Source organism: Hemitrygon akajei, chromosome 20 (assembly GCF_048418815.1).
Source record: "Hemitrygon akajei chromosome 20, sHemAka1.3, whole genome shotgun sequence".
Lineage (NCBI taxonomy): Eukaryota > Metazoa > Chordata > Chondrichthyes > Myliobatiformes > Dasyatidae > Hemitrygon > Hemitrygon akajei.
Window position 1 is genome coordinate 18,511,207 of NC_133143.1, and position 23,831 is coordinate 18,535,037.

General features: G+C 39.7%; 1 protein-coding gene across 2 annotated transcripts in view; it reads left to right on the forward strand.

Moving 5' to 3' along the window:
- LOC140713618 (dysbindin-like) overlaps positions 1–23,831 on the forward strand; it is a 232,272-nt gene that overhangs the window by 99,943 nt on the left and 108,498 nt on the right. The window contains exons 6-7 of one of the 2 annotated variants that reach the window (XM_073023950.1): positions 1,734–1,866; positions 10,200–10,222. The exons of the other annotated variant lie outside the window; for it this stretch is intronic. Of the exons in view, the coding sequence (XP_072880051.1) occupies positions 1,734–1,866; positions 10,200–10,222 (156 nt within the window). The remainder of the gene's footprint in view (positions 1–1,733; positions 1,867–10,199; positions 10,223–23,831) is intronic. 2 annotated transcript variants of the gene reach the window in all.

Below are 23,831 nucleotides of genomic sequence, written 5' to 3' on the forward strand. Positions count from 1 at the left end.
GCTCGTTTTGATAGACAAAACATGGAGGCACTCTCATGAACTCCCACAGCCTTCGACAACTCTGTGATTTCAGTTTCTGAGGCCAATGTGGGAGCATCCTTCAGGAGTTTGAACCCACAGAAAGCATCTAGCCCAGATGATGTACCTGGCGGAAATACTAAAGACCTGTGCTAATCAACTGGGTAGAGCTTTTACAGACATCTTTAGCATTCTGAGGTATCCACCTGCTTTAAGCAGGCTTCAGTCCCCAAGAAGAATGTGGAAACCTTCCCCAATGACTATTATCTAGTAGCACTTGCTTTCACTGTGATGAAGTGTTTTGAGAGGCTGGCCATGAAGCTTATCAATTCCTGTCTGAGGAGTGACTTGAATCCACTTCAATTTGCCTATCATTGCAACAGGTCAACAGCAAATGCCATTTCATTAGCTCTTCATTCAACTGTGGAACATCTGGACAACGAAGGTGCATACATCAGGATTCTCTTCATTGGCTACAACTCAGCATTTAGCACTATTATCCTGCCAACTAGTCAGTAATTTCCAAGAGCTAAGTCTTGATACATCTTTGTACGACTGGATCCTCAATATCCTCATTTGCAGGCCCCAGTAAGTATGGATTGGCAATAAAATCTCCTCCACAGTCACCAGCAACAAAGGTGCACCCACAGGCTAAGTGCTTAGCCCTTTGCTCAACTCACTTTATACTTATAATTAAGGCTAAATACAGCTCCAAAGCAATATTTTAGTTTGTTGATGACACCGCTGTTGTTAACTGAATCAAAGGTGGAGACGAATCAACATGCAGTAGAGAAGGATTGAAAATCTGGTTGGATGGTGCCACAAACACTTACTGAATGTTAATAAAATCAAAGAGCTGATTGTTGTATACAAGAGGAAGAAACCAGAGGTCCATGAACCAGTTGTCATTGGAGTATTGGAGGCGCAGAGGCACTGTAACTTTTAATTCCTTGGCATTATCCTATCAGAGGGTCAGTCCTGGGACCAGCAGGCAAATGCCATCTCAAAGTAGGCATAACAGTGCCTCTGCTTTCTTAGAAGTCTGCACAGATTCAGCATGTCATATAAAATTTTCACAAACTTGTATAGTTGCACCATGGACAGTATCCTGACTGGTTGCATCACAGCCTGGTATGGAAACACCAATGTCCATGAATGGAAGAGCCCACAATAGTGGTGAATGCAGTCCAATCCATCACAGGCATAGCCCTCTATTGAGCACATTTACAAGAGTGCTACCACAAGTAAGCAGCATTCATCTTCAAGGACTCCCAACATCCAGGCCATGCTCTCTTCTCACAGTTGCCATCAGGAAGGAGATACATGAGCCTTGGGTCCTACATCACCAGATTCAGGAATAGTTATTATTTTTCAACCATCTGGCTCCTGAACCAGCATAAATAACTTCACTCACCTTGTCTCTGATCTGATTCCATTGATAGGGCACATTCTGGAGTTAGGGAATATAATAGATATTAATTTCACCAGCACACGATCTTGAGATTTGAATGTGGGTTCAGATGTTTGTATGCGGCCTAGAGTCAGTGGACATTTACACTCATTTTGGGTGTCTAGAGTGTGGGTGCAAAGAAGAGGGTGTTTGAAAACTTACGTAATTCAAAGGAATTTTAATCTAAGTATTTTTAATTTTTTTTAAATTAGTTTTAAAATGAAAGCATTGTCTTAGCTATTTGCATGCTTTCCATCTCTTGCAGCTCAGTTAGAAGAAGAGTTTGAAGATCTGGAAGGACACTTGTTGTATTTGGAAGATATCTGTGAACAATGTGATATTGTGCGTTATAAACAATTACAAACTCTGCAGCTGGAGAACTACAAGAAGCAAAAGAGGTAAACATTTATAATTACTTCACTATTCTGCTGTTTGTTATACGGTACACTAGGACAACAAGAATAGTTAAAATTGATAAGGAGATAAACAACAATAGATGTTTCATGAAAGGTAATTAACTTGAAATGTTTGCTGCTCCTCACTTTACAAATACTGTCTCACCTGGAGTATTTCTAGCACTGCATATTTCAATCATCTGCAGCTCTTCCCTTATTTGCCAATTTACTTTTGTTTCCCAACTCTGTCTTGTTCTTTGCTATATTTCATGCATTGCTTTAACAAACACTGTAATACTTTAACATTTATTGAGTTTGTCTTTTGGAACAGAACAAAAGAAAGGTTCCCTGGTCTTTACATTTTATTCTTTGGATTCAACAAAGCATAATATTTAAGAATCAGACCAACCTTCATTATGTATGATGTGGCACATCATGGTCTTGACCATGATTGTTTTTGGCAATTTTTTCTGCAGAAGTCATTTGCCATTACCTTCTTCTGGTCAGTCTCTTTACAAGATGGGTGACCCCCCCCCCAGCTATTATCAGTACTCTTCAGAAGATTGCCTGGTGTCAATGGTTGCATAAACAGGACTTGAGATATGCAGCGGCTACTCAAACGACCATCCACCATTTGCTCCCAAGGCTTCATGTGACACTGTGCTACATATTGCCCAAAGGTGACCTGTAGGCTGACTGACGAAAGGGTGACCTTGCACCTCTTTTGGTAGAGACATATCCCCATCCCAACACCTTCAAAGCAAGCTATAGGTGTCATATTTATTACTTTAATTATTCCCATAATCAGTCCCTTCATTGTTCATAATGAAGATTGTTCATCTCTTGAGCTGGGTTATATTGTTGTTTCAAATGGTCTTCTTTAGTCTATTTGAGATTGGCTCTTTCTTGTTAAGGTGCCATGTTGTTAACTCTCTACAACTGGCCTCTCATTGCCAGGAATCCAAGTTTAATCCTAATTGGTGCAGCTGTTGTGGAGTTTGTATATTAGATGATAGACAATAGGTGCAGGAGCAGGCCATTCGGCCCTTTGAGCCAGCACCGCCATTCACTGTGATCATGGCTGATCATCCACAATCAGTACCCCGTTCCTGCCTTCTCCCCATATCCCTTGACTCCACTATCTTTAAGAGCTCTATCCAGCTCTTTCTTGAAAGCATCCAGAGAATTGGCCTCCACTGCCTTCTGAGGCAGAGCATTCCACAGATCCACAACTCTCTGGGTGAAAAAGTTTTTCCTCAACTCCGTTCTAAATGGCCTACCCCTTATTCTTAAACTGTGGCCTCTGGTTCTGGACTCCCCCAACACCGGGAACATGTTTCCTGCCTCTAGTGTGTCCAATCCCTTAATAATCTTATATGTTTCAATCAGGTCCCCTTTCATCCTTCTAAATTTCAGTGTATACAAGCCCAGTCACTCCAATCTTTCAACATATGACAGTCCCGCCATCCCGGGAATTAACTTCGTGAACCTACGCTGCATTCCCTCAATAGCAAGAATGTCCTTCCTCAAATTTGGAGACCAAATTGCACACAATACTCCAGGTGTGGTCTCACCAGGGCCCTGTACAACTGCAGAAGGACCTCTTTGCTCCAATACTCAACTCCCCTTGTTATGAAGGCCAACATACCATTAGCTTTCTTCACTGTCTGTTGTACTTGCATGCTTACTTTCAGTGATTGATGAACAAGGACACCTAGATCTCGTTGTACTTCCCCTTTTCCTAACTTGACACCATTCAGGTAGTAATCTGCCTTCCTGTTCTTGCCACCAAAGTGGATAACCTCACATTTATCCACATTAAACTGCATCTGCCATGCATCTGCCCACTCACCCAACCTGTCCAAGTCACCCTGCATTCTCCTAACATCTTCCTCATATTTCACACTGCCACTCAGCTTTGTGTCATCTGCAAATTTGCTAATGTTACTTTTAATCCCTTCATCTAAATCATTAATGTATATTGTAAATAGCTGCAGTCCCAGCACCAAGCCTTGCGGTACCCCACTAATCACTGCCTGCCATTCTGAAAAGGGCCCGTTAATCCCTACTTTGTCTCCTGTCTGCCAACCAATTTTCTATCCATGTCAGTACCCTACCCCCAATACCACGTGCTCTAATTTTGCCCACTAATCTCCTATGTGGGACCTTATCAAAGGCTTTCTGAATGTCTAGGTACACTACATCCACTGGCTCTCCTTTGTCCATTTTCATAGTTACATCCTCAAAAAATTCCAGAAGATTAGTCAAGCATGATTTCCCCTTCGTAAATCCATGCTGACTCTGACCGATCCTGTTACTGCTATCCAAATGTGCAGCTATTTAATCTTTTATAATTGACTCCAGCATCTTCCCCACCACTAATGTCAGGCTAACTGGTCTATATTCCCCCTGTGATTGTGTAGATTTCTGCCAGATGCTCTAGTTTTCTTCATCTTGCAAAGATTTGAAGTTCAGTTAACCATCTGCAGTAAAAATTACCACGGCATGCAAAAGTTTGGACATCCCTGGTCAAAATTTCTGTTACTGTGAATAGTTAAGTGAGTGGAAGATGAACTGATCTCCAAAAGTCATAAAGTTAAAGATGAAACATTCTTTTCAACATTTTAAGCAAGATTAGTGCATTATTTTTGTTTTGTACAATTTTAGAGTAAAAAAAAGAAAGGAGCATCATGCAAAAGTTTGGGCACCCCAAGAGATTTGAGCTCTCAGATAACTTTTACCAAGGTCTCAAACCTTAATTAGCTTGTTAGGGCTATCGCTTGTTCACAGTCATCGTTAGGAAAGGCCAGGTATGCAAATTTCAAAGCCTTATAAATATCCTGACTCCTCAAACCTTGTCCCAACAATCAGCAGCCATGGGTTCCTCTAAGCAGCTGCCTAGCACTCTGAAAATTAAAACATATGCCCAAAAAGCAGGAGAAGGCTATAAGAAGATAGTGGTTTTCAGGTAGCCGTTTCCTCAGTGCGTAATGTAATTAAGAAATGGCAGTTAACAGGAACTTTCGGAGAGAACTGCTCATAGGATTGCTAGAAAGGCAAAACCCCCGTTTGACTGCAAAAGACCTTCAGGAAGATTTAGCAGACTCTTGAGTGGTGGTGCACTCTTCTACTGTGCAGCGATGCCTGCACAAATATGACCTTCATGGAAGAGTCACCACAAAATTCGGTGTAAGAAGTCTGCAAATGGACATCTAAACAAGCCTGATGCATTTTGGAAACAAGTCCTGTGGACTGATGAAGTTAAAATAGAACATTTCGGCTGCAATGAGCAAAGGTATATTTGGAGAAAAAAGGTTGCAGGATTTCATGAAAAGAACACCTCTCCAACTGTTAAGCATGGGGCTAGATCAATCATGATTTGGGCTTGTGTTGCAGCCAGTGGCACAGGGAACATTTCACTGGTAGAGGGAAGAATTAACTCAGTTAAATACCAGCAAATTCTGGAAGCAAACATCACACTGTCTGTAAAAAAGCTGAAGATTAAAAGAGATAAAAACACAAAATGCTGGCAGAACTCAGCAGGCCAGACAGCATCTATGGGAGGAGGAATGACGTTTCGGGCCAAAACCCAAAGGGTTTCATGTACGCTATGGTTACATCTATGTCGTCACTACCTCCTCCCATAGATGCTGTCTGGCCTGCTGAGTTCTGCCAGCATTTTGTGTTTTTATTTATTTCCAGCATCTGCAGATTCACCCGTGTTGCCTTTGAAGATTAAAAGAGGATGGCTTCTACAACAGGATAATGATCCTAAACACACCTCAAAATCCACAATGGACTACCTCGAGGTGCAGGATGAAAGTTTTGCCATGGCCCTCACAGTCCCCTGACCTGAACATCATTGAAAATCTGTGGATAGACCTCAAAAGAGCAGTGCATGCAAGACAGCCCAAGAATCTCACAGAACTAGAAGCCTTTTGCAAGGAGGAATGGGTGAAAATCCCCCAAACAAGAATTGAAAGACTCTTAGTTGGCTACAGAAAGCGTTTCCAAGCTGTGATACTTGCCAAAGGGAGTGTTACTAAGTACTGACCATGCAGGGTGCCCAAACTTTTGCTTCGGGCCGTTTTCCTTTTTTGTTACTTTGAAACTGTAAAAGATGGAAGTAAAAAAGTAATCTTGCTTAAAATATTAAAGAAATGTGTCATCTTTAACTTCATGCCTTTTGGAAATCAGGTCATGCTTTACTAGCTTAACTATTCACAGTCATAGAAATTTTGACCAGGGGTGCCCAAACTTTTGCATGCCACTGTATCTCTTTTGTATAAGTAGGTTGCAAATAAATAAGGGTGTTTGATGGTCAAATGAGTGAATGAGTTACAAGGGAAGTGGAAAATAAGGAAGAAGTGTATAGAAGTGAGGAAATTACTCTTCTGAAGCCAGTGTAGGCCCAAGGGTGAAAAAGCTGCCTCCTAAGTCATAGTAAATATAGAACTGCTTTGTGAATAAAGTATATTGAGTGGTAACAGAGTGGCAACTTGTTCTTTCTTATGGTTCCAAGATACTGATTCTAGCAGCTATATTTCATTAGGAGTTTGAGGATATTTGGTATGTCTCAAATTTCTACAGAGTCATAACCAGTTTATTGTCACCAGCATGTGGTGCGAAATTTACTATCTTAACAGCAGTGGTACAATGCAATACGTGATAATATAGAGAGAAAAAAATTAAATCAATTACAGTAAATAGTTACATTAAAATAGAGCAAAATAGAAATAATATATATTAAAAAGTGAGGTAGTGTTCATGGGTTCAATATCCATTTAGGAATCGTATGACAGAGGGGAAGAAGCTGTTCCTGAATCACTGAGTGTGTGCCTTCAGGGTTCTGTGCCTCCTTCCTGACGGTAGCAATGAGAAGAGGGCACATTCTGGGGGGTGGGAGTCCTTAATAATAGTGGTACCTTTCTGAGGCACAACTCCTTGAAGTTGCCTTGGATACTACACAATCTAGTCCTTAAGATGGAGTTGACTAATTTTATAACTTTCTGCAGCTTCTTTCAGTCCTGTGCAGTAGCCCCACCACCATTCCAGACAGTGATGCATCCTGTCAGAATGTTCGCTATGGTACATCTATGGAAGTTTTCGAGTATTGTAGGTGACAAGCCAAATATCTTCAAACTCCTAATGAAATATAGCAGCTGTCTTGCCTTCTTTATAGCTGCTTAGATCCTTAGAGATTTCGACAGCCACGAACTTGAAATTGTTCACTCTCCCCACTTCTGATCCCTCAGAGAATTGGTGTGTGTTCCCTCATCTTACCCTTCCTGAAGTCCACAATAAGCTCTTTCGCACTTACTGTCATTAGGTGCAAGGATGTTGCTGCAACACCACTCAACTAGCTGGTAAATCTCACTCTTGAATGCCCTCTCAGCTCCATCTTAGATTCTACCAACAATAGTTGTATCATCAACAAATTTATAGATGGCATTTGAGCTATACCTTGCCACACAGTCATGGGTATAGAAGGAGTAGAGCAGTGGGCTAAGGCCACACCACTGAGGTGCACCAGTGTAGATCGTCAGTGAGGAGGTGACATTATCACCAATCTGCCCAGATTGTGGCCTTCTGGTTAGGAAATGGAGGATCCAATTGCAGAGAGAGGTACAGAGAGCCAGGTTCTATAGCTTATTGATCAGGACTGTGAGAATGATGGTGTTAAACTCCGAGCTACAGTCAACGAACAGTATCCTGATATAGGTGATTGTATTATCCAGGTGATCTAAAGCTGTGTGAAGAGCCATTGAGATTGCATCTGCCATAGACCTATTGTGGTGATAGGCATATTGCAGTGGGCCCAGGTCCTTGCCAAGGCAGGAGTTGATTCTAGCCATGACCAATATCTCAAAACATTTCATCACCATAGCTGTAAGTGCTGCTGGACAATAGTCACATTTCTCTTATTCAGCACTGCTATAATTGTCGCCTTTTCGAAGCAGGTGGGAACTTCTGACTGTAGCAGTGAGAAGTTAAACTTGGCACAAGTTTTCAGAGCCTTACCAGGTACTCCATCGGGGCCTGCTGCCTTGCAGTGGTTCACCCTCCTAATAGACAGCCTGACTTCAGCTTCCGAGACAGAGATCACAGGGTCACTGAGTACAGCAGGGATCTTCACAGCTATAGTTATACTCTCCCTTTCAAAGCAGGCATAGAAGGCATTGAGCTCATCTGGTAGTGAAGCATTTGGGTTTCACTCTGTAGGAAGTAACGTCCTGCAAAACCTGCCAGAGTATGTGTGTATCCAATATCACTTCTAACCTTGCCATTGTTTCTGTGCTCTTGAAATAGACCTCCGCAAGTCATACCTGGTTTTCTTGTGTGGACCTGGGTCACCAGACTTAAATGCCACCGATCTAGCCCTCAGAGCAGATGATGAACCTCCTGGTTCATCCACAGCTTTTGGTTTGGGAATGCACTGCAAATTTTCCTAGGCATGCACTCATCCACGCAGGTATTAATAAAGTCAGTAGCAACTGCGGCATACTCCTCCAGATTCGAAGATGAATCCCTGAACACAACCCGCTTCCCTTCTCCAATCCTTCTTGGTCCTCAGTACTGGTGCTGCAGTCTTCGGGCTTTGCTTATACTCAGAAAAGAAATACAGCCAGGTGATCAGACTTTCCATGGAATAGCACGGTAGGCATTCTTGATGATGTAACAGTGGTCCAGTGTGTTGTTTCCTCTGGTAATATAAATGATTTGTTGGTAATAATTATTTTGTGACTTTTCGAGCTGGTCTGGTTAAAATCCCCTAAATTGATGGTGAAGGCATAAGGGTGTGCTGTTTCGTGTGTGTTGATCCCATTGCTTAGATCATCTAAAGCCTGTTTGACATTGTATCATGGAAAGCATTCTGACAGGTTGCATCAGTGTCTGGTATGGAAGTACTATTCCACAAAATTGGAAGTTCCCTCACCATCCAGGACTTGGCCTTGTCTTATTACTGCCATCAGATGATGGTGCATAAGCCTGAAGATGTACACTCAACATTTTAGGAACAGCTTCTTATTCTCGGCCATCAGATTTATGAATAGTCTATGAAGCCATAAACATTATCTCACTATTTTGCTCTCTCTTTTTACAATTTATTTTTTATATGTTCTTTACTGTAATTTACAGTAATTTTTATGTATTGCACTGTACTGCTGCTATAAAACAAGATGTTTCACGACGTGTCAATGATAATAAATCTAATTCTGATTCTCCCCACCACCACCCACCATCTGAGCCTAGCAGAGGTCTGAGCAGACTAACTCACTCATATGTCAGCGAGGCTAGTTGGCGGCTGCTAATTGTCCTGTCACAGTTGTTTCTATGATCCTCTCCCACACATTGTTTTTGTTCATTTTTCACTTATGAAGAGTTTGAGTTATGAATGGTTCTCAAAAGTGGAATCCTGTCATAACCTGCAGATTGTTTATATTCAATACTAGGCAAGCTATGTTCCTCAGTATAAACAGAACGGCAATACAATCATGAACTGTATATCCCTTCTCAGGTCTTAAAGCAAAATTACAGTTTGGGTGGTAAATTAGAAAAGTAATGTTTAGTTTTAACTGAATCATACAGCTTTGTGAAGTAATTTTGTCTACAATTATGGCTGTTGAGAACCTTGTGATAGCACATAGTTCTGACAGCTAGTGTTAATGAGGCTTGGCAGTTTTGCTATGGTTTGTAGTAGATAATGTGAGGCGCATCTTGGGAGAAGCAGTGGGAATGATACAAGTTCAAGCAAAGTAAAAGTAAAAACTCGTACTGAGAATTAAAGACTTGACTGTATTTAAGGGTTGTTTGTTTTTTTAGAAGAGATGGAAGACTGAAGCCTTGTCATGTTCAAGTGTTTTCACAATAAAGCCCATCTTGACACATTTAGCTGCCATGCTTCACTGTCCACACTTCACTGTTAAATGAGAAGAAAACCTTTAATTTTAATTTACTCATTTCTGTCAAAATAGCAAATGTCTTTTCTCCACTGGGTAAATGACCATAAGACCATAAGACAAAGGAGCAGAAGTCGGCCATTTGGTCCATCGAGTCTGCTCCACCATTTTATCATGAGCTAATCCATTCTCCCATTTAGTCCCACTCCCTCGCCTTCTCACCATAAATAAGACAAGACCATAAGATGAAGGAGCAGAAGTCGGTCATTCAGCCCATCGAGTCTATGTATCAACTTTAGGTTATAATCTAAAAAATGTAAGACTAAAAATGTTTTTGTGATTAGTGAGGTTGTTAAAATACTGTTATTTTTTCATAATTGAATTCTACATTACAGTAGTTCTAAATGATAGATTAACTTTTTTTTTTGTTGATAGGAAAAAGATTGAAGCTTTGAAAGGTAGGTCTTCTTTATATCTTATCTTGTTTTTTTTTGTAATTTGTCCTGATGGCTGGAAACCTATTTCCTCAGATTTTTAGCACATCAAATTAAATGTGGTCTTAGTGTCAGAAGGTGACTATTAAGCCAAAACTACTGTTTAACAAGTTTTTAAAGAGCATTGGAAACAATCACGTTAGAAAAGATGAATGGTTTTTAAAACTTGGACTTCAGATGAATAGCCTTCAGAATCTTGTCAGTTTGGAAAAAAAGTCTGAGCAATTGTAATCTGTAATATCTTTTGTGTACTTTCCATAATGGAATTGGTTGTTGAGAATATAGAGGCTTCCTTTTAACCACCTATTTTTTTAATCAATCAGCGTCACTGTAGAAGAATCATTGGTTAAAGTTTCTTTAAAAGAATTGCTTATTTTATTTTTGCAACTGTAGCTGAGCTACGAATTTCGCCTAAATTCAGTGTTGTAACTTGACTGAAGGCTAAACTGAAGTAACATTTTTATCTTACTTTATTTTATTTTTGACTCAATTTTTGTATTTCAATCCCTTGCATTGAAAGCCAACATTCCATTTGGCTTCCTAGCTCTTTGTTGGACTTTAAGATAGCTTCATGTCTTCTAACCCACCTCCCTCTGTTTTCAGATCTTTACTAATTTGTCACCATTTGGAGGGGCAGAAAACATTCTCATTTTCTATTCTTCCTGCTAAACCACAAAAACTCATGTTTTCCCACATTGTAGTCAAAAGCCACCTAGCCCATTCCCAGAAGGTTACTGTACTTTGTGCAGACACTGTTCTTGTAGCACATTTTCTTATCTGACATCATCAGACTGAGGCTACGTCCACACTAGACTGGATAATTTTGAAAACGCCAGTTTCGCATTAAAACGATAGGCGTCCACACCAACCGTTTTTGAAAATACCTCCGTCCACATTAAAAAGGGTATTTGGGCAAACTCCTCCTACTGGGCATGAGCAGGACACAGCTACAGAAAACAAGCAACATGTTTGGTGTCGAATCTCACGGTGAAAGTGCGCGTTTGTCCAGTTATAGACTAAAATAACTTAAAAGGAAATTGCTAAACGACGGATAGCTGTTGGCTCTCGCACAGGAGGACTTAAAACTAAAAAAAATACAAATACTGGAGCGTATGGAGGCAACCGACAGGGAGTTTGTTCACGGGCAGTATGACCCGGCTGACGACGAACATTGCAAAACTGACTAACTCTGTTGCATTAATAAAGCACCTTGTTAAATGTATAAAGCCTGTCTGTATCAGTGTTATCTTAAGCTGTAACACATCTATTGTCAGAGAAATACTTGCATAAATAGGTGCAAATAGATGCAAAAATTGCATCTTCAAACAAGCAAGGACAGAAAACAGGGCAAAATGAGTAAACTTATTTATTCAGTAAGTTATGGGCCAAAGTATTTGGTGAGTACATTTCTAATTCTTCTGGCTTCAATCTCATTGCCGTCTGTTCTAACACAATTGTTAGGTTGTGTGGGGGGGGGGGTTTGCGTTCAGGAAAACAATGAAATGCAGCCATCTGTTCCGGCACGTCATGACCGCGTTTCTAGAAATCTCCGGTTACCCCATCCACACTACTTCTGCCCAAGCGGTGTTTTCAAATTTACACAGTCTGGCGGGCATTTTAGAAAAGCTCCGTTTTCGGGGGAGGAAAACGCCGTTTCATTGTGCACGGAGGGTCAAAACGAAGAGAAAAAGCTTCGGTTATGGATTTATCCGGTCTAGTGTGGACGTAGCCTTAGATGAAAGAGCCACATAATGCATCTAAGTTACTTATGTAACATATGGACAGCTGAGAACTCAATATTGATTCCTGTAATACTACTTCAGTAACAGTCTGTAATCATGGAAATAAAACCTTAATTCTGTCCTTTAATTATGGTGGTATACCACCACTTTCTAAAGAACAAATCATCTATATGGTGCCTTATCCTCACTGATAAATGTGCTGGGAGTGAACATTTTAAAAAAATGCAGTGATTCGAGGTTTGTCTTTTTATTTTGAAACTTTGCATCCCCTTTCATTGTGAAAAGTTTTTTCTTAAGTAAATACTGAAAATAAATACAGTGGTTTCTGGTTAGTTGGGATACATTGAGACCAGTACACTTTGGCCAAATTAAGCGTCTGCTGCTATTAACCAAAATTTGTTAAAATAGTTAAAAATGTATAAAAAAGGCAAACTGCAGTTTAATTAAGTTACAGTTTATGTATTTATATGAAATACAGAGCAAATTAGAACACTATCTGGGGCAGTTCCACTCTTTTGTCCTCGGAAGTCCAGGTCCGTTGGGATGAGTAGCCCATGGATGACCATGATTTTTTAAGTGCTTCGTCATGCCCTTCACGTAGCATTGCAGAACTGCCTTCCTAGCAATTAGATCTCACTGTAGATTTCATCTGCCCAGTCCTTCGGAGCTGACTTCGGTGGGGCCAAAAGTAAGATTCAAGATAATTGTTGATACCTTCAAATTCTTCGTAATTCCTAACTTGTTGAAGTAGTGAAATCACGAACAAGAAAAAATCTGCAGATGTTGGATGTCCAAGCAACACAAACAGAATACTAGAGGAACTCAGCAGGCCAGGCAGCATCTATTGGAAAACAGTACAGATAACGTTTCGGGCCAAAGGATCTCGGCCCCAAGCGTCAACTGAACTCTTTTCCATAGATAACACGAGTGAATCTGCAGATGCTGGAAATAAATAAAAACACAAACTGCTGGCAGAACTCAGCAGGCCAGACAGCATCTATGGGAGGAGGTAGTGATGAAGGGTTTCAGCTCGAAACATCGTCATTACCTCCTCCCATAGATGCTGTCTGGCCTGCTGAGTTCTGCCAGAATTTTGTGTTTTTATTCTTTCCCATAGATGCTGCTTGGCCTGCTGAGTTCCTCCAGCATTTTGTGTGTGTTGCTTGAAGTCGTGAAATCATTTCATATTCACCCCCCCCCCCCCGGCCATTTTTGGCATTTCAAAGTTCAAAGTATTTTTATTACGAAAATACACATGTCACTATATACAACCCTGAGATTTGTTTTCTTGTGAGCATACATAGTAAATCCAGGAAACTCAATAGAATCAATGAAGGACTGTACTCAACAGGACAAATGGCCAATGTGCAAAAGACAACAAACTGCAAATACAAAAGAACGAAATAATAATAATAAAAAAACAATAAATATCAAAAACATAAGATGTAGAATCTTTGAAAGTGAGTGCATAGTTTGTGGGAGCAGTTCCGTGATGATTTGAGTGAAGTTACCCCTCTGGTTCAAGAGCCTAATGGCTGAGGGGTAATAATTGTTCCCAAACCTGGTGGTGTGTGTCCTGAGGCTCCTTTAACTCCTTCCTGATGGCAACAGTGAGAAGAGAACATGACCTGGGTGGTAGGGAGTTTATCCATGATGGATTGGGCCATATCCACTGCTTTTTAAGGATTTTCCATTCAAATTTTCATTTATTTTCCATTCCATCCATGCCAGGCAATGATGCAGCCAGTTAATATATATGGGGGGGGGGGGGGGGGGGGGGAGGGGGGATTGATAAGTTTGTGGCCTAAGGTAGAAGAAGTCCATTTTAGAAAACCTAGCACATTTATTTTTCAACATAGTCCCCTCCTACATTTACACATTAGACCAGCGGTCGTGGAACATACGGACCCTTCTTTGTAGAAGTCGGCATCTTGGACTTCCAGGTGGTCCACAGCAGGAGTGATTGATAAGTCCGTGGCCTAAGGTAGAAGGAGATGAGTTATACAGCTCTCGTTACATGCACGTGCAGTTCAACTCTTTGATTATGCAGAAAGTTTGAAGTTAATAACTCATCTTCTTCTACCTTAGGCCACAAAGAAGGATCCGTTTGCTCCACGACTGCTGGACTTAATGTGTAAATGTATGAGGGGACTATGTTGAAAAATAAATGTGCTAGGTTTTCTAAAATTGACTCCTACCTTAGGCCACAAACTTATCAATCACCCCTTGTACACTCTACTACACATCTATGAAGTTTGTCAAAGTTTTAGATGTGATATTGAAACTTTGCAGACTTCTAAGTGAGTAGAGGTACTGCTGTGCTTTCCTTGTATTAGCACTTGTGTGCTAGGCCCACCCAGGACAGATCCTCTAAATGAAAACATTGAGGAATGTAAAGTTGCTGACCCTCTCCATCTCTGATCTCTTGATGACAGCTGGCTCATGGACCTCTGATCTCCTCCTCCTGAACTCAATTGGTCTTGCTGACATTGAGTGAGAGGTTGTTGTTGAAAATGTTGAAAAACATTCCAATGAACTGATGACCTAATTATCTGCAATCCATGGTACTGGGGAAAAAATTGCTGTGTGTCAAAATTTCTTGGGCTGTTGTCCATTTTACTAGATTGCAGTTGAGGTATCTGTTTGATCTGGTGATGGCAGAGTTGGCTAGAGGAGACCTATTCTTTTGAATTCCTGAAGAAACCCCTGCTTTTTGATTGTCATGAGAAATTTTTGTACTGTCTGCAACACCTCAATAATTCATTGAACTGTTACTATAAACTCAAGTCCATAAGTGGCTTGAATCTGCCAAGTTTGACTATAAGGAAAATACAAATAGTCTGAACCAAAGTGAATCTTGAATAACTTTGTGTGAATTTGTTTGGGGTTGGGATTAATAACCATATCAGAAAAGAATGATGAACTGCTAATAATGCAATTTCATCATTTGAAAATTATCCATAAAATTTGAAGAATTAAAAAAAGTGACATCAAAGTGTCATTCTCTAGAATTTACTTCACACAAACTGCATCTTGCCTTTGCTTAATAAGAACCATTTACAACACAGTATAAACACTCTCTACATTATCTAGTCTCATTAAAAAAAAATCAGAGTCATACAGCACCAAAAAGAGAGAATTGGCAGGGCTGTGGGAGAATGCAGGGGGTGGGACATCCTGGCTTTCCACAATGAAAAGGCTGAGAATATCAGATTGAGGCCTCTTTGGATGATGAGGTCTGTAGAGTGTAAGATGTGGCATAAATCCCCTATCGGGTTAGTTCTGCAGAAAACCTAGAAACTGTACGACTGAAATTAAAAGGAACAAATAAGACCATAGGAGCAGAATTAGGCCATTTAGCTCATTGGGTTTGCTCAGTCATTCCATAATGGCTGATTTATTATCTTTCTCAACCCCCTTCTCCTGCCTTCTCCATGTAACATTTGATGCCCTGACTAATCAAGAAACTATCAGCCTCTGCTTTAAAAAATACTCAATGACTTGGACTCCACAGCTGTCTGTAGGAATCAATTCCACAGATTCACTACCCTGTGGCTACAGAAATTCCTCTTCATTTCTCTTGTAAATGGACGTTCCTCTATTCTGAGGCTGTGCCCTCTGAGCCTAGACTCAAATACTATAGGAAACATCCTCTGCACATTCACTCTATCTAGGCCTTTCAATATTTGATAGGTTGTAATGAAATCTTCCTCACTCTTCTAAGCTCCAGAGGGCACAGACTCAGATCCATCAAGTGTTCCTCATACATTAATCCTTTCATTACTGGAATCATTCTCATGAACCTCTTCTGGAGTTTCATTGCCAGCATTTGTTCGAGAAGGGGCCAAGAACTGCTCACAGTACTCTCGAGTGCTATCTGACTAATGCCTTATAAAGCTTCAGCACTGCATCTATGCTCTTATATTTTAATCCTTTCAAAATGAATGCTAACATTGCATTTGCTTTCCTTATCACTGACTCAACCTGCAGGTTAATCTTTCAGGAACCCTGCACAATGATTGCCCAGTCCCTTTTCACCCCTGATTTTTACTTTTCTCCCTGCTTAGAAAATAGTCTATGCCTTTATTTCTTCTGCCACAGTGCATGATTATACATTTCCTTTCACTATATCTGCCACTTTCCCCATTCTTTTCGCCTCATGCCAGTTAGCTAATCTTCTATCCATGCTAGTATCTTTCCTATAATACCATGGGCTGCTCCTTGTGTGGCATGTAAACACTCTCTACATTATCTAGTCTCATTTAAAAAAAATCAGAGTCATACAGCACCAAAAAGAGAGAATTGGCAGGGCTGTGGGAGAATGCAGGTGGGACATCCTGGGTTTCCACAATGAAAAGGCTGAGAATATCAGATCGAGGCCTGTGAACCTCATGTATGTCATGTTGTCACAGGCCTTCTGGAAATCTAAATAAACAATATCCACTGACTCTTCTATGTTTATCCTGCCTGTTATTTCCTCAAAAAATTCCAACAGATTTGTCAGGCAACCTTTCCCCTTCAGGAAAGTATGCTGACTTTGGCCTATTTTATCATGTCCCTTTAGGATTCTGAAATGTCATCCTTAATGATGCAGTCCAACATCTTCTCAACCACTGAGGTCAGGCTAATTGGCCATAATTTCCTTTCTTCTACCTCCCTCCCTTCAAGAGTGGAGTGACATTTGCATTTTTCCAATCGTTCGGAAGCATTCCAGAATCCGGTGATTCTTGAAAGATCATTACTAATACCTCTATAATCTCTTCAGCTACCTCTTTCAGAACTTTGGGCGTGTAGTCCATCTCTACCTTCAGACATTTCAACTTCCCAAGCACCTTCTCCTTCGTAATAGCAACTACATTCAGCTACGCTACGCTACCCACTGACACTCTTGAGTTCCAGGCATACTGCTAGTGTCTTCCACTGTGTAAACTGATGCAAAATACTTTTTAAGTTTCTCTACCACTTCTTTGTTCCCCTTTATTACTTCTCATAGTGAATAAGTTCTAGGACAGCGAGCTGTTTACTTGTGCTGCGCTCTACCTGCATTAATTATTATTTATTTGTGGTAGTTTTTTGTTTTGTATGCTGTGTGTAATACATATTTTCTTGGTGCACTGTAGTACATAGGAACTTGTTAGGGTTGTTTACATATATCTACTTAGCACGGTAAAAGTGCCCAACTCCATTTTTGTGCATGATGCAGAATTTGGCAATGGGATATGCAGTGACTGATAGAAATTAACATAGTGTACAATGTGCTAATAAATAACTGAACAGCTGGAAGATGTTTTTTATATATATATATATATAAAAAATATATCTATTTGTGGACCTAGTCACTCTTGAGTGTGTGGGTTTCTTAGTCATTTGATGTTTAAATGTCACTCAGGTTTGCAGACTGCTGTGAACATCACTTATCCCTCATGCTTTGTTGTCCATTAAACTGAAGGTTAGAGCCAGAACTTAATAGCATAACTTATTAATGATAATTGTAACTACAATGCCAATCAAACTGTACCTCAGAAATGGAACAATTTAAATTGTTCTCAGTTTCATTCATACACAAAACTATTAAAGGTTTTGTGCCTGGGTGGACAACAACGGTGGTCCAGCTGGCTACAGTCACCGGTGACTGTGCGGTGAAGAGAGGGAAGAGGTGGCTGCGCATTGCAGTGGAGCACAAGGTATGGCTAGCTGACATCCAGGAGTCCTGCATCATTGGGCTGGACTTGCTGTCCCACTGGGGGCACATGTGGATTTACAGGGGCAACACTACTTCGGCCCTGGAGCCATTGCTCTCCAATGGGGCAGCTCCAGAAGGCAGACCAGGTGAGAGCTGCGACAACCCCCACCAGTCTCACAGCGGAACCGGGGCAGGCAGCGGACCAGCAGCAAGGTAGACCTTCCCACCATTGATCAGCAGCAAGCAGGTGAGTGATTCCATGCTGGCCCAGCTGAAGGGATGGCTGTGTAGGGAACAGTGACTCGAATGAGCAGAGGTCTCCGTCTGGATCCAGATACCAAAGCTCTCTACTCTCAGTAGGGAATTCTGGAAGTGCACAACGAGTCACTGTTCTGCCATTGGCAGTTTTCTGATGGCGACAGACATCTCCTGGAGCTAGTGGTCCCTTGGGGGCTCCATGCCGCAGTGTTACGGTCAGTGCAAGAGCAGGTGTGGGCCTGCCATTTTGGGGCCACAAAGACGTTGGACAAGCTACATGAACACTTCTGCTGGCCTGGGTGCAGGCAGGACGGGAGCTGTTTGTGCACTGCTACAATGCTTGTATGTCCCAGAAGGGGCTGGGCTGCCGAATTATCCCCCCAAGTTTGGAAGCCACTGGAAGGTACTCAACCATATCTCTGATGTGATATATCGGGTGCAGTTTCCTCAGTGGTGGAAGGCAGCCGTGCTGCACCACGACCAGCTGGCACTGTATTGGCCCTTGGCCACCATCAACCTTGCGAGGCTGAAGGAAGGAAGTGACACTTCAGGTGGCCTACCTCTTGCCTCACCAAACAGTGCCCCCCTGGGAGTGGAGGGCTCAGAAGCCCCTCACCACCAGCGGGACTTTTGGACTTTGATGTGGACTCTGGGGTTGGCTGGGACAGCTGACCCCTCAGGTGGGGGCAGTGTGGCCCACCCCAGCATTCCTAGTGACCGGTGCTATTTATTGTTATTGTTAAAATGCTTTCGTGGGATTATGGTGGGAAGTTCATTTATTGTTACATTTCAGCTTGTTACTGGTATGTGTGTTTGTGGGTCACCCTGACTGTAACCAGGGTTTCTAATTATCACCTCCCCCATCTGTATGTGACTGAATGGGTTCTCTCCCTGGGTTATAGTGCCCGGTCTGTTTTATCGTCTGTCATTATGGACTGAATGCTCACCACAATACATTGCATCTCACTATTATAATTTTGGAAAATAAAGTTTTGATGTAACATTTTCTCAATTACGTTTCTATACTTGGGCTTAATTTAATTACATTTAACAGTTGTACATCACTAAATAACAATCCAATTATGAAGGCTAAAGGACATTTTATTTATAATTTTTAAAATGTATTATTGTGTTTATAAAAAACTAGCTGAGTTGCGTGTAGTTTGAATCTAGAATTTGTATTGATTCTATGAATTGTAAGAATTCATCACAACCCTCTACAATTTTTTCATGTGCCTGATATGATCCTAATCTACATGAGAATCTGATCTATAGCTGAATGCACAAGGCTTAATGAGAGAAAATTGATCATTATCAGGTTTGGAGCAGATTTTTCCCCAGAAGGAGTTTAGAGGAGATGAGTTGATTATTTTCTATTTTGTTCAAATGCTTCACAACTGTATCATTAGAAATTTTGAGTTTTGAGTCATCTGTTCTGTTTGATATATAATAAAATTTGTCTGAATGGCTTGAAATAACCATATTGTCTAATTAATCAGATCTACTTAATTGATATATCTTTAATACACTTTTAAATATTTAAAATGCATTATCATTTTTTATTTGCCCATTTCACCTTTGGTGTATTTAGTAATTCTGTCAGATGTCTTGGCAGATGATGCTATTTATTAATTTTCCATTGCCAACAGTCCTCAGATGCAGATGGTTTTCTGTTTAATTGGAGAGAAATAAAAAAAACTGCAAATGTTGCCATTTGAATTAAAATAATGCTGAATGCAGCAGGTCAAGAAGCAGGTTAATGATCTTCAAAGCAAGAAATATTTAGAGCTGCAGAGTAATGGATTGGGAATGGGAGTGAAAACAAATGGAGAAGACTGTTAGGGTAGAAATCCACAGAAATTAAATTTATTTGTACTGATGGACTGAATATTTCCATGCCTTCTCTTTTTATAATAGAGAAAATTAAGATCATATCTTAATATCACAGAGCAGTCTAGTTTTAATTTGAAAGTTCTATCCTTGTTCAGATTTCCACCAGGAGGGGGTGGTACATATCTATTCTATCAAATACTACAATTTAGCACCTCAGTCAGATCAACCATTCACCTCATGTATTCATATAAATAGGTTTATCTTGTCTCTTCTCATTTATCTGAGCCTCTTTTAACAAATGAAAAGCAAACTTCAGCAGAAGCTGAGAATTCGAAATGAAATAGAAATTGTTAGAAGCATTCAACATTGTAATAAAGCTGTGTTGTACAAAGGTCTGAACAGAATAGTCCAGACAAGGCTTAATCATAGGAATTATATGATTATTTTAGCATTTGAACCCACATCTCTTCGATATATTTTTTGCACTGGTTCAAAATTCTAGCAGCAGAAATATATTAATACAAGCTGAAGAGATCCCCAAGAGAAAATAGATGGCTTTTATCATACATTTCATAATTTGTAATTTTACTGTGTCTTTTCATCTTTCGCTGTACTTTCATTAAAGTAAAGAACAAGCAACTTACTGTGGGGTCTTAAAGTGTTACGTTGCAACAAGTATTCCTGCTAATTTTCTGCTCTGTGAAGTAGAAAATAGAACAACGCAGTGCAAGGATAGGCCCTTCAGCCCACGATGCCTGTGCCAACCATGATGCTGATCTAAAACTAAATCCATTTGCCTGCACATGGTTCTTCTATTTCCTGCCTGTTCATGTGCTTGTTAAAATGCCACTTAAATGTTGCTGTTGTATCTACTTCCACCACTTCCCCTGACAGTGGGTTCCAGTACCCAAGAACAGAAAATGCTGGAATCACTCAGCAGATGGAAGGAAACACAGCTAATGTTCAGTTAGAAGACACTTTATTGATTCATAAAACTTTGATTTAATGCAGAACATAAATGCATTTTAGCCAAACTCGATTGACATCTAAATAGAAACTAATGAGAAACAATTTAATTATTTCTAGCTTTTTTACATGTGAATTGTGGGGCTTCTAATCTATCCATTTTAACAACAAAATTTTACTCTCAAGAGAACCAGAGCTGGCTTGTACAACTAAGGAACACCAATAAACTCAAAAGCTGTACTTGCTTTCCCTTTCACTGCTGGAAAATTGATGAGGGTATTTTAATCACTCGGATCTTCTACACCACCCCCACCTTATCTCACTATAAAAGAAAAGAATATATATTCTAAGATAGTTTCTGCAATATTTCAACAAAGAAGGGATGACATTAAAGTGTATTCACATTTTCCCTATACGTTTGCCTCAGTCTTGCAGAGCTGCAAAATCTAAAAGATCTTATTTTTTACTATTATTTGTTTTACCTTCTTTTGTACAGATTTAATTTCATGTTAAATACATTATACTTTTAAGTCTTTATTAGATAATAAGATAGAAATGAATTTGTTACATGTGATAAATTTATAGATTAGCAGTCCATGCATGTTAAACTCCCAAAATTTGATTATATTGTAATCAATGGAGCACTGTTTCAGGAGCTGAGCAAGATGTGCATATGCCACTGTAGCCCTCATGACCAAGAAAACATTTCCCTTTGAAGGTTACTGTAGGGCTTCAAAATTATGGGCTCTGAATCTATGCTGGCTTTAATTTGCATGTATCTTATGTTTTAGAAAATTGGAGACATTCAGTTTTTGAATTGAGATGAGTAGTTCATTCTTTTGTGAGCACTTTGCTGTGGTACTTCATTTAATCCAGTGCTATGTACAATTTTAGTACATTCTAAAGAGTATTTTTTTTAAATTCTACTTCAACATTGTTCTTCCTTGTAAGGTTCCATGAGTGAGTTGGGAAATTCTAATGTTGATTACCTGCACTAAATGATGTAATTGATTAAACTTTGGGGGGGAAATTCAAAAGTTACATTAATTAAAAGAACAGCATCAATTCAAATAATTATATTTTGCTGCTTTTGACAGTGCTAGTTTATATTGTTAGCATGGTAATACTAAAGTGAAAGTTGAAATGGAGTTAAAAGAGCAAACAAGTTGCTATATATGAAAAGCTAACTGTGGATGGTGGAGCAGAAATGAAAAGAGATGCTGGGTATACTAGCCAGGTTAGGTAGCATCTGCACAAAGGAAAGGGAGTTAACATTTTGAATCAGGATGTTAATTAGTTTTCTCACCACCTATCCTTCCTGATCTGCTATCTCCAGTATCTTCTGTATTTTTGTTTTTATACTTTCCTTTATTAGAATTGGCAATAGAGGTTCTGTTATTTGACAGTAAAGTGTATATGTACCAGAAAGGTGTGATGAATAACAAAAATAAGTATAATGAGAATTAATCTCTCTGAATAATTAATGTTCATGTAGTTTCATAGTAAAAATATTTTTTTAAGAAATGAACCAGAAATTCAACTTCAGCCATAATCCTGCATGTAAAGATTTAAACCTACTACCTATAAAACTTGAAGTGGTACATTGTGGAAGGAGCCCTTGTCTGAGATAATTTCATTTCATGCATCTTTTGATTTGATTGTGGCCTAGTTTACTTTCTTTTGGAGATATGGGTTCACTTTTTCCAGAGAAAAATGCCAAAGATATTTAATGTCCTGAACAATAATTTTCCCTCAGTCAATGTTAAAATACATTATTTTGTCACAGAGGAAATGAAATTTGTTTGCTATCTTTTATTTTTAAAAAAGCAGTATAGATTCAAAAGGCTGAGTGGCTTCCTACGGTGTTTGTACGTTTATGACATTACTCACCTTGTACTGCTTAAAAATAATTAATTTAGCTCATAGTTAGGAAAGTTTTCCATGCACTACTTTTTCTGCATTACTATTGATAATGAGATGTAATTATGGTGGACATTTTGCTGAACGGTCATCTTTCATTTAGTTGGGGGACCAGAACAGGGGATAAAATGTAAAAATTTGAGCCATACCTTTGGAAGTGAAGTTGCAAAGTACTTTAAATTAAGCAACTAGCTTTATGATTTTTTTAATGGGACAAAACAAATACGTAGATTTGGGTTCAAGATACTCATGATGCCATGGAATGTTGGACCAAACTAACAAACAATGCTTGGGTCTGCAAAAACCTCTGGCGCCATCGTTTCCAGGCAGAATTGAACCTGGGTTGTTTTGAGCTTTGTGGCAGCAGCATTACTGTGCCACCTTGTCACACAGCATAATTTAGAAATAAGGAAGTGGAGCATGCAGTAAAAGGAGCCACATTCAATACAGCTTCTTAATCAATTTATTAACATTTTTGGTAAAAAGAAGATTTTAAAATTGCCATTGTTCACCTTTGACATTTTTCTCTCATAATGAGCTGCTGAATTAACTTGAAGGACCAAAACTAAAAATATATTTTATATTAACTTTGAATTAGATTAGATGCATTGCAACAAAAGTAGGCAGGATTTTGTTGCCTTCAAATCAGCCTATAAACATTTCCACTGGAGCACAAGAAATCTGTACTGGCAAGGTGTAATCATTGATTTCAGTTGAACTATGAACAAAATTGTAGATTAATTTGTGAACATTTTATGCTCTTATATTTTATAGCCTGGATTCTTGATTTATGTGGTCAGTTAAGTTGTGGATTTAGTTTCTTTAATGATTGATTGCATAATGACATTGTCGTAATTCCCTACCCTTTAAAACAGTTGTGGTATATTCCAGAGTGAATGCCAGCCACTACTGTGTGTCCTGCAAATCACGTTCAGACTTTGGATGTTCTAGTGCTTGAGCTGTGGAGAACTGACAGTTCAGTGTTTGTGCTGCATCTGACAGCCACAGTCTCACTCTGTTTGGTCCTTTTTTTTATTTGGAAGATGCAGATTGTCAAAGCAGCTTGTTAACTGAGGTTGTGATTCGTCCAATGCAGTGCTTCTGTTTACATTGCTTCCTGCAGTAATGTCAGCTCCAGGATCTGCAGAGACCGGTGAAAGGAACTCCTGTA